This window comes from Podarcis tiliguerta (assembly GCF_965153285.1).
Source record: "Podarcis tiliguerta genome assembly, chromosome: 1".
NCBI classification, from domain to species: Eukaryota; Metazoa; Chordata; class Lepidosauria; order Squamata; family Lacertidae; genus Podarcis; species Podarcis tiliguerta.
In genome coordinates, this window is record NC_139534.1 from 34,763,816 (window position 1) to 34,773,896 (window position 10,081).

General features: G+C 43.1%; 1 protein-coding gene across 1 annotated transcript; it reads left to right on the forward strand.

The window, feature by feature from the left end:
- Nucleotides 1-320: 320 nt before the first annotated feature.
- Nucleotides 321-8,648, forward strand: RBM43 (RNA binding motif protein 43). The gene is made up of 4 exons (XM_083414203.1): nt 321-414; nt 5,626-5,824; nt 6,366-6,460; nt 7,166-8,648. The coding sequence occupies exons 1-4, from the start codon at nt 412-414 to the stop codon at nt 7,934-7,936; spliced, it is 1,068 nt and encodes a 355-aa protein (XP_083270329.1). The 5' UTR covers nt 321-411; the 3' UTR covers nt 7,937-8,648.
- The last annotated feature ends 1,433 nt before the right edge of the window (nt 8,649-10,081 follow it).

The window sequence follows — 10,081 nt, forward strand, 5'->3', positions numbered from 1 at the left end:
CTGCATCCTTGCGTGTTATCAGCAGCATGAGCTAACCAGCTCTTGGAAGATTAAAATGAGAATTAAATGAAGTTTATTCATTTATTCACATTTATAAATCAAAAGAAGACGCCGATAGGCAACGAATGCTTCCCTCGTCTCTTCTTTTCCTTTCAACGAAAGCACGAGACCCTTCGGTTCCCTCATTTAATACAAAAAAGCGAGCGAGGGCTTCTCGACGCCTCTCTGCCCCGCCTAGACAAAGTTGCGTAATGCCTCTCTCGTCTAACTGGAACGAACTACACTTCCCAGCATGCACTCTGCCAGCCCGCCTTCCAAGTGTTCTGGGAAACACTCGACAGAAACGAAAGCAAATGTTTTAGCGTCGCTTCTTCCAGGAGGAACGCTTCGCGAGGCGAGATCTGCGCGACTATGGCAAGTGATCGAGCGTTGCCTTTTTATATCTGCCTTGCTGACGGGGATTCGTGGAGCAAATGCTGGTTCTTCTGAAGCTCCCTAGAGATGATGGCTCTTTGGAAAGACGCCGAACCAGGAGCGTTTCCCCGGGGTGGAGTAGTCGCGTCTCTAGCGCCCTCCGATATTTCCCTTCCTCTGTAGTTACACCAAATGGCCAAACAGGTTCTGTGCCCGTGTTTCCCAATTTTCAGTGTTTATACTACATTTTTTTAGATTTGCCTTGAAAGAGTCTTTAAACCTCTTTTGTTGACCATTACGCTTTCCATTTTTAAGTTCGGAATAGAGTAGTTGCTTTGGAAGACGATAATCGGGCATCCGCACAAGTCCAACGAAGTGGATGTTGAAGAATCATTACTTCAACACTGGTGATCTTTGCTTCTTCCACTACACTGGCATTAGTTCGCCAGTGGGAGATCTCCAGTGGTGGAGTATGTTGGGTTTGGTTTTTTTAAATCACACCTTAGACGCAGTAGAGTGATAATCTGCATCTGCATAAACTAATTTTAAACCTAGATTGTTGAGAAACTTATTTTTTCCAGGAGTTCTTGAGCTCCATGTTTTTATGACGTGCACTCAGGAAACTTTGTTTAATGGGCCTCTTTTGGTTTCATGCATTGCCTCTGGTAATTTGATAGGCGCCTTTAGCTACCTTAGCAACTGTTTGTGATCAGTATCGCTTGGTTTTTCACTAGCATGATGAATCAAAAGACCATTGCATATATTTCTGTCCTTGGCTTATCCAAAAAGGTTTTAAAAGATATATCCATCTCCAGTACCAGGTTGGCTTGGAAAGCACTGCAATAAAACTATGGACATAAGATGAGGGCCCTTTGAGCAGGAGCGTGCAGAAGCTAGATAAGTATCTGCAGGGATTTTCAGTAGATTGGTTTCTGACTCCCAATTATTTAACAATAGCAACAACAAAAAATAAGTTTTTTTTTTACCAGTCATTGAGGTACTTTTCCACAAAAATGAGTTGGACGCAAGTGGGGAAAGGATGTAGGATGATGTGTGGACGGTACAAGCTACTTGTGGTACTTATGGGTACAGATTCCATGAAGCACAGCTAATGCAGACGTATACTTAGAGAGAGCAGAAACCAGAAACTAACACCAATCTTAAAAGTTTCCAGCATATTGGATCAAACTCTGCAGAGAGTGGATTATTTGCATTATCCAGCTGTGTAAGTAACCCAAAGGACAAACTGCATGGCAATGCTAATACTACGGTAATTTTACTGCGTGACTGTTGGCTACAGATAACTGCTACTGCTTATGCCTCTTTATAAGATTAGAGCTGCCACATGGGAAGTTTGGAGGGCACAGTATATGGTAAGCAGGGCATTTCATTCCACCTAGAATATCTCATTGAAGAGCTATTGCACTTCATTTACATTGCCTCAAGAAAGCTCCAAAAACTTTCCTTCTGTGTTTCTCATCACTCTTTAACTTGTTTTGCATTCTTTCTTCAGCTCAAAGATTCATCAATTTTAGGAGGGTATCCAGTGGTGGTTTTTTGTTTGTTTTTTAAATATACTTTTTAAAAAGATAAGCATAGCAATAGGAGGAGAGGTGTTGACATGTAGAACCAGTCTGGCTATAGATTTGATTTTTTATTTTTATTTTGCCTCAAATGTGCCCTGGCTTATTTTTGGGCTTTTCATATATATTCCTGCACTTGCGTAGGTTTTGATGGTTAGTGGCAGTAAATCTTGTCAGAGTTTGCACTGGAATGTATGTGCACTCCATTGTAGAGTTTTGCTTGCTTATTGGAGAGAGAGTGGATAAGGTGGGTATGTCAAGCCTGGCAGACTAGTTTTCCCTGTCTCTCTGGCTTCTCTGACTTTAAGGATTACCAGATCTGAGTATGGCTGACCCGAGTCCTCTGGTATGATCCGAAGGGGTTCCCGTCCTTCCGTCCGTTTGTCTGTCCACCTTTCCTTCCTTCTTTCCTTTTACCTTTCATCATTCCCAAGGTAAGGGATGGGGCCAGAGATGCAGAGAACGTGTCATTGAGCCATCTGGGCCCCCGCATGGAGGTGGAGGGTCAAGGAGGTGTTGGGAGGGAGAGAGTTTGCTGGTCTTGGCATTACAGTCATACCTCATGTTACGTCCGCTTCATGTTACGTTCTTTCAGGTTACGTCCCGCAGCGACCCAGAAGTACCGGAAAGGGTTACTTCCAGGTTTTGCCGCTCGCGCATGCACAGAAGCACAAAATGACATCACGCGCATGTGCAGAAGCGGCGAATCGCAACCTGCGCATGTGCAGACGCGCCGCTGCGGGTTGCGCTCTTTTCGTGTTGTGAACGGGCCTCCGGAATGGATCCCGTTCGCAACCAGAGGTACCACTGTAGACTTTTTGTGCTCAACTTGTGCGCCCAAGCACATCAGCTACATGGAGAGGTGAGAAAGGAATTTTTCTGCCAGCTCCCCTGCCCCCGAGGCATGAAGACTTTCAAAAGAAAGCCAGTAAAAGGCTGGAAGACCCCTGGAGTCCTGCATGCCAGGCATCAAGATATTGCAGGAGAAACAAACCTATGTGTGGAATATGCTAGCTTTATTTGAAAACCCAAGGTATATATGGGTAGGGGTAGTACCTCTGGTGGGGGCAGTTGGTCCGACCACCTTTGGTTCCCACCCTGCACTCAGCTCTCACCTGTGGCCCCAGGTAGGTCACTTTGAAGCTGCTAACACACTGGCTTGACTTCACCCCTGGAAGCGGACTCCATTGTCTCTTGAGACAGATGGATGACAACAACAGCAATTGATTACAGCCGTTTCTAGCATTCACTTTGGCCTCCCTCCCCACACCCTGGTTTTCTGACTGGTATCAATATATTTCTCAGAGAGGTAAAAATTAAAAGCAGCCTAATTTTCTTCTGTCAGCTGCCAGACAACAGCAGTGGGGGAAGAGGGAAAGCTAGGAGGGGGTTTTAGGGTATGGAAAGAAAATGCCCATAAAAAACTGTGATTAAAAAAAAATCAGCTTCCTTTCCTAGCGCTTCTAATACTGGGTAGCTTTAGCATACTCCGGAATCAAAAGTTTTGTGTCCCTTTTGTAGGAAATGCATACTTTTTTGTGCATTCTGCAAGCACACGATAAAGAAGATTTGGTTCATTCTGCAGTCCTTTAGGAGAAAGGGATATTTAGCATGAAGTGTGTTAAAAATAGTCCTTGCGTCGTCTTGGATTAAAAGTTTGCGGATAAGGTTGCTGAGCTGTCCGTTTGAGTCTGCTTCTTCACTCCTTTTAGAAATAGGAGACAGTGATGGTAATCATAGTTCTGATTTCTTGTCATTTTATAATATATTTTTTTAAAAGAGAACCCTCCTACAGCAGTGCTTGCAGGCTGTAGCACAACTGCGCTGCCCTGTCTCCTTTCTGAAGCAGTAACTCAAGGAATAGACATTAAGTGCATTGTACAGAGATTTGATGCAAAGCTAGCTTAGGTTGCAAGATGTCAGCAATTATTGACAGTTCTTCCTATCATCGTCTCAACACTGGCACACCAAATTATGTGCAAAATGATCTGCTACTCCATACATACTAAAGCCATGTCACTCCTGATGGGGAATGGTGAGATTTACTGCCTTTAAAGTAATAATAATAATAATAATAATAATAATAATAATAATAATCTGACTTCCCTTTGCAAACCAACCAAATATTTGGTGTCTATTTAGTGTCTGAGGTACAATTTTCTATTATAGAGTAAGGCCTATAGTGTTGCCTAGGCCGTGAAACTCCACACCCAACGTGAGAGATCTTCATCACCATAGTTTTATCATCATCATACTCATCATCTCTAAAGACTGTTTTATTTCATCATGGTTTTCAATTGGTTTGTTTGATGCCTTTGGGTAGAAAAGCAGCCGGTAGGTACACATTTTAGAAAAGTAGCCAGGGATTAGTTCATTCAGTGTTGAAACTATGTGCTACTTTTGCAGAGTGAGACCATTCTGTTTCATGGTTACTATAATAATAATAATAATAATAATAATAATAATAATAATAATTTATTACTTATACCCCGCCCATCTGGCTGGGTTTCCCCAGGCACCCTGGGTGGCTTCCAACAGAAGATTAAAAAGATATTAAAACATCAGTCATTTTTTAAAAAAAACTTCCCTAAACTGGGCTGCCTTCAGATGTCTTCTAAACATCTGATGGGAGGGCGTTCCACAGGGCAGGAGCCACTACTGAGAAGGCCCTCTGCCTGTTTCCCTGAAACTTCACTTCTCGCAGTGAGGGAACCGCCAGAAGGCCCTTGGCGCTGGAGCTCAGTCCTATGGACTGGTTTTTTTGGAACTGATGAGAACAAAAAAAAAAAAAAAAATGTTTCTGAATAGGAATTAGGCCAAAAGGCAGTTCTGAGGAAAATTTTATGTGTGCAGAACAGTGAGACTCTTGTGTTTCGGTATTTTGTGGAATGAAGTCTATAGCGGGAGTGAGTGTTAATTATTTTGTTTTATTTTATGTTTCTTTGAAGCACAACATCCGTTTCATGTCAACAATACGAGCAATACAATTTCCTCAGCAGTTTGTACTTTCTGTATTAAAAGGCCTGTAAAAATCCCCTCTTTTTTAAAAAATTAAGTACTGTGGCATCACAAATTTACAAGCATCGCTATGCCACTTTACAGAGGTGGGGGCTGAATTGAATCAAATGAATAATAAGAATACGCTTGCTGTTTATGCAGCATTCATCCTGATTTCTTTGGATGGAGGTTATACGCCTTCTCATCAATCAATTGTCATCCCACACTTTCTAGAACAGCTGTTTGTCGCTACCCTTATTGCATGTAGTCCTCCCTAGTTCCATTAACGAAAGCCCGGACGAGGACTCCTGATAGCACAATAAGACTCCCATCCTCATCCCACAGTCTCCCCCAAATTTGCTTGGGGGTTCAGGAGAACCTGCAGACCAGCATGTGACGGACTGATTGTTCAGTCAAGCAAGCTTGGACCAATGGAGCAATCTCCTTAGAGCTATGTTGAATCCCACCCTTTGTGTTTGAGTGTGTTTGTTGCACCACACCACTTCCATCCACTTTAATTGGGCAAACTTAAATTTGGCCGTGGATCTGACTGAACCCCTCCTTAGTGACAGTCTGAAGGGGGGTGGGGCGCAGACCTGCCGCTTTCAGTGTCCCTTGCGTTTCTTCATAGGCCACCGCACAAGCTGCCAAGCCAAAAAGAACCATTGTGGTCTGCGGTGTTCCAGATGGCCTCCTAAGTGACGACGTCATGGCCGACATATTAATGATTCATTTTCAAAAGGGAAAGAATAAGGGTGGCGATGTGGAGGATGTTGCCTACCCGACATCAACAAAAGGAGTGGCATATGTAACGTTTGAAGATGAACGAGGTAATGTCAGAGGAAGGAAATTAGAATTTGGGGTCCTTAACCGTAAAGCGGAATTCTTGCTCTGTAAAACTCCTACGTTCTTGACGTCCTGGCTCGGCGTACTCTGGGTTTGAAACCTCTCACAGTGTATAAGGTTGCCTGCCATTCGTCAGACACATAAATGCAGCGAGGCTTTAGAGAGAGAGAGCATTTGCGTGGGTGTTTTAATCTACTCGCACAAGAATGAAACGTATAGTACGTTGCCTGGCAGATGAAAAAATTGCAGCTAAGCCTCGGGGGGAGTAAAATTGCTGCCAATTAATCTTCTAAAGAGACAGGCTGCCGTCATTCTCCTCGGAACAATTTTTGCGTGGTGCAAAAAAAGTATCGGGAGACAAGTATCGAACACTGGGGGCGGGGGAAGGAATCCCAGAGGAAAACTACCAATGAGAGGGACCCCCCCTTCCTCCCCCAAAATCAAGGTATTCCAGGAATTGGGTTGGCAACAAAGCATTCTGACTTTTACTTCTTTCTACAAGACAAAATCTGAATTCCTTCTCAGATGCAGAAAATGTTCTCAGGAAAGGCGACCACTGCCTAGAGGACAAGAGACTGCCTGTGGGTTATCCCTTGAAAGTGTCGTCATATGGAAAAAGTGTAAGTTACCCCAGCTCGACTTTTCTTCTTCTTCTTAGAATCTCCAGCCTTGCAGTTGCTTATTTTATTTATTTGTGAAACTTGTTAGTCACGTCTCACTTGAAGGTCTCCAACTGACTTAACGCTAAATAAAAACATTCACATACATAGAGAGAGAGAGAAATGGGGGCGTGGGGGAAGTTGTGAAGTGGCAGGTGTCACCAAGGAGCTCTTTTTTGTCAGGACCGTTGCTCTTTGTTAAATTTCAGCTGAGATAACAATACAGCACAGTGAATGTTCATGTCATTGTGTAAATAATGATAACAGTAGATCTCTTCTCCATAGAGCTTACAGTCTAATGTTTCACAGAGAAGGGGCAACTGAGGAGTTGAGCGATGGGAGTGATGAGTAGCTTATCAATGGCTACTGACCATAATGGCTATGTTCTACCTCCCGATGTCAGGCAGTGTTTGTCCCTGAATGCCTGGGAACCACAAGTGGGTAGAGGGTTGTAGCACTTAGGTTCTTGTTTTGGGCTTCCCATGACATCTAGTTGGGCACTGTGAGAACAGTGCTTCTGGACTAGATAGGGCAGTCATCCGATCCAGCAGGGCTCGTCTTAAGTGTAATAAGGCATCAGTGTAAAGAAACGCACACAGGTGCCTGTAACCTAAAAGTCTAGTGTTGCCTTTCAGTTATGATCTCTCTCTCTCTCTTTCTCTCTAGATTTTTACCTGCGTGACATGCATCCTCAATTTGTCCCCATTTGGAGAGAAATACCACTTGGAAAGTCTGGTGCAAGACTTCAAGAAGAAGTTCCCAAATTTGAGCTTTGGGCCGTTACAGTCTAACGGGCTAATAAGTGTACAGGGTTCATTTTTAGCCATCAGTGCCCTCCAAAAGAATATCTTATTAGACATAAAACATTCCCTTTCAGAACAACATGTTGCAAGAAATCTGAAAGCATCAGATCACAGGCCTGGTACAAGACAGGCAAACAGTGGATTATCCTCAGAGCTGAAAAATAATTTTGTGCAAAATGAAAGCAAGGAGGAGGGACTAACTGTTGCCCTTGACACCGATACATATCGCTACATGAAAACATTTAGAGACGAGTTTTACCAAAGGATTCTAAAAGAATGTGGTGTTACTAGTTACGCAGCTGTAGATGAGGATGTCACCACCATATATCTAAAGAGTGACAACACAAAACCAGGTTCCAGACCGTTAAGATGTGCAAAAGATAAGGTTGAAGGATTGTTGGCAGAATTATATGGCTTTCTGCGTAAAGAAAGATTGCCACATGAAATGTCCAACAACTCTGAGAAGTGGAGACGTGAGCGTGCATGCGAGATGTTAAGGAGCCAGTATCCAAACGTTCTGGTTCTACTATACCCAACTTACATTGATATTATAGGATCCTCCTTAGACATTTATGAGTTTGCAAGACAAGTAAATAAAATGATGGGAAATGTCCCCAGAGAACCTTGGAGATAGGCAGCTGGTTATTTTGATCTCTTGAGGGCAGACCTAGATTTTCTGTTCGGCACAGGAGCTGCCACCAAAAATGGCAACCTTCTGTTGTGTTCTCTGCTTGTAACATTTTATGCACACTTGGTAGTGTTGTGTTGTTGTTGTATCGTCCGTTTCCCGACCCCTGCACCACATCAGTGGTCAACAGAAGTGGTAAAATGGCACAGGGCAAGTGGCGATAAGGAAAAGTGAAAACTTTACACAAGGCTTGTTTTTTGGTAGAAGTACTATGTTGACCATAATGGCTAGTTCTACACTGACAATAAAGTGAGCTGAAACATACTGACAGTAACAGTGAAAGGACAGCTGCTGCCTAATGGAAAAGCTGAAAGTAGAACAGTTTAGCAGTTTGTGGGTTTTTTAGTCTATATATGTGACCTTTTCAGTGTCTCCCTCAGGATTTCAACACACTACTTAATAGAGCGGTTTTGCTTTCTGAAAGTTTTTGTTTCCTCCTAGCCTTTTTCTCTGGTCAAAACGACCCATCATTCTCAGCAAGTTCCTGCTCACTTGAGAGCTTTCTTCAATGGTCCTGTTATATAGAAGGTGATGTCATAGTTTAGTGTGGACAGCTGAAGCTGTTTTCTGTGTTTGACAATGAGACCTGGAAACAAGAGATTTCTTCATGATGTATATAGTAAAGTATCACCGGATTAAAGCTGGCTCTGTTGGTCAATTTGTTTCACGTTAGTCCTTTTTGTGCATCGACAGTTAAACAAAACTGGAGCTGTATCTCTCATACCATGAGTTTTATAGCACAGGGGTGGTTAGCCCACGGACCCCTCTCCCTTGTTGCTAAGGTTACAGCTCCTACCATCCTGAGTGTTGGCCATGTTCATGGGTAGTGATGGGAGTCTCAACAACATAAGTAGCTGTCTCAGTATCTGATCATTGGTTCATGCAGGCCAGAGTTATCAACACTGGCAAGAGCTCTGCAGGGTTTTCAGGCAGCTGTCTCTTCTAGCCTTTTAAAGGAAGGCTATTGCTCTGCCCCTTGCCTTTTCCCGACTGCTAATCCAGAGCTGAAAGAAATGTGGAGGGACGTGCTGTTTTACTAAAGGGATTTGCTGGGAGGTCATTTCAAGGGAAATTGTTGAGGAGCTGGATATGGGTCTCCACCCAGCCACCCTGCCTCTCGTTTATAGAGTAAGTCTCCAGGAAAAAAGAGTTTCCGATTTGAAATTTAGGCACTCAAAATATGTGATGGTGATGAATTGCATGTGTGAATTGGTTCCAATCAAGATTCCAATTGAAAAGGAATGTGACTGGCCTGATATGCAATTAACCAGCACAATAAAATCAAAAGGCCCAGAGCATTTGCAGGGAGTTAAATATGATGGGGATTTTTTCCCCCCAGGAAGAAAATGCATCTTCTCTCAACTGCCTGCATCTATTCCCTATAGAGGGCATTTGCAAGTTAATATTACTCATGATATCACTGGAAATGGTGTACAGGGATTCCCAGACCTGTCTAGAGCTGTTAAGGGCCCTGGAATAGACAAAACTGCATTTGTCCCCTGCTATGGCTCTGTATGACTATGGGAAACACCATGATTTTTAGTCTGCTTTGAGAAACTACCAGGAAAATCTATATGGAGAATTAGTCTGTATTGATAACATGGCTCGTGATGCTCTTTTACACCAAAGGTGAATTTGACTCTTCTTTTCTCTGCCGTTCACTAAAGAAGCATATAGCCATCTGGCAAAGGAACACAGGGAAGGAAGGCTGGGACATTGCAAGTGTCATAAAAGCAAAAAGCACAAGAGGGAGCCAAATACCGTCCAGCTCACAAAATTTTCCCCAGCTCGCAAAACCCGAATCCCTATACAGTAGATGTTCAGCTAAATCCTTGTACATTTGGAAGATCCTTTCTCCTCTGGAGCTGCCACTATGTAAAGTGCTGAAGAGGGAAATTGTGTATATACTGTAATTAAAAGTACCTCCCAATGGAGACAGTACTATCCAGTCAAAAAGATCTTGTCTTTTTATGCATGTTGTATCTACATGTTAGGTGAAAGACACGAGCGCCTTCCAAGATTGTATTTGGTTCTTGTATTTGCAGAGGGGAATTGCCATGAGCACACATACTCTCTGGAAAAGGTTACGCT

Excerpts from the sequence above, each read along its gene's own strand:
- RBM43 (XM_083414203.1), top strand. Across the intron at positions 5,825-6,365 it reads AACGTTTGAAGATGAACGAG|ATGCAGAAAATGTTCTCAGG; the intron begins GTAATGTCAGAG and ends ATTCCTTCTCAG. Across the intron at positions 6,461-7,165 it reads TGTCGTCATATGGAAAAAGT|ATTTTTACCTGCGTGACATG; the intron begins GTAAGTTACCCC and ends CTTTCTCTCTAG.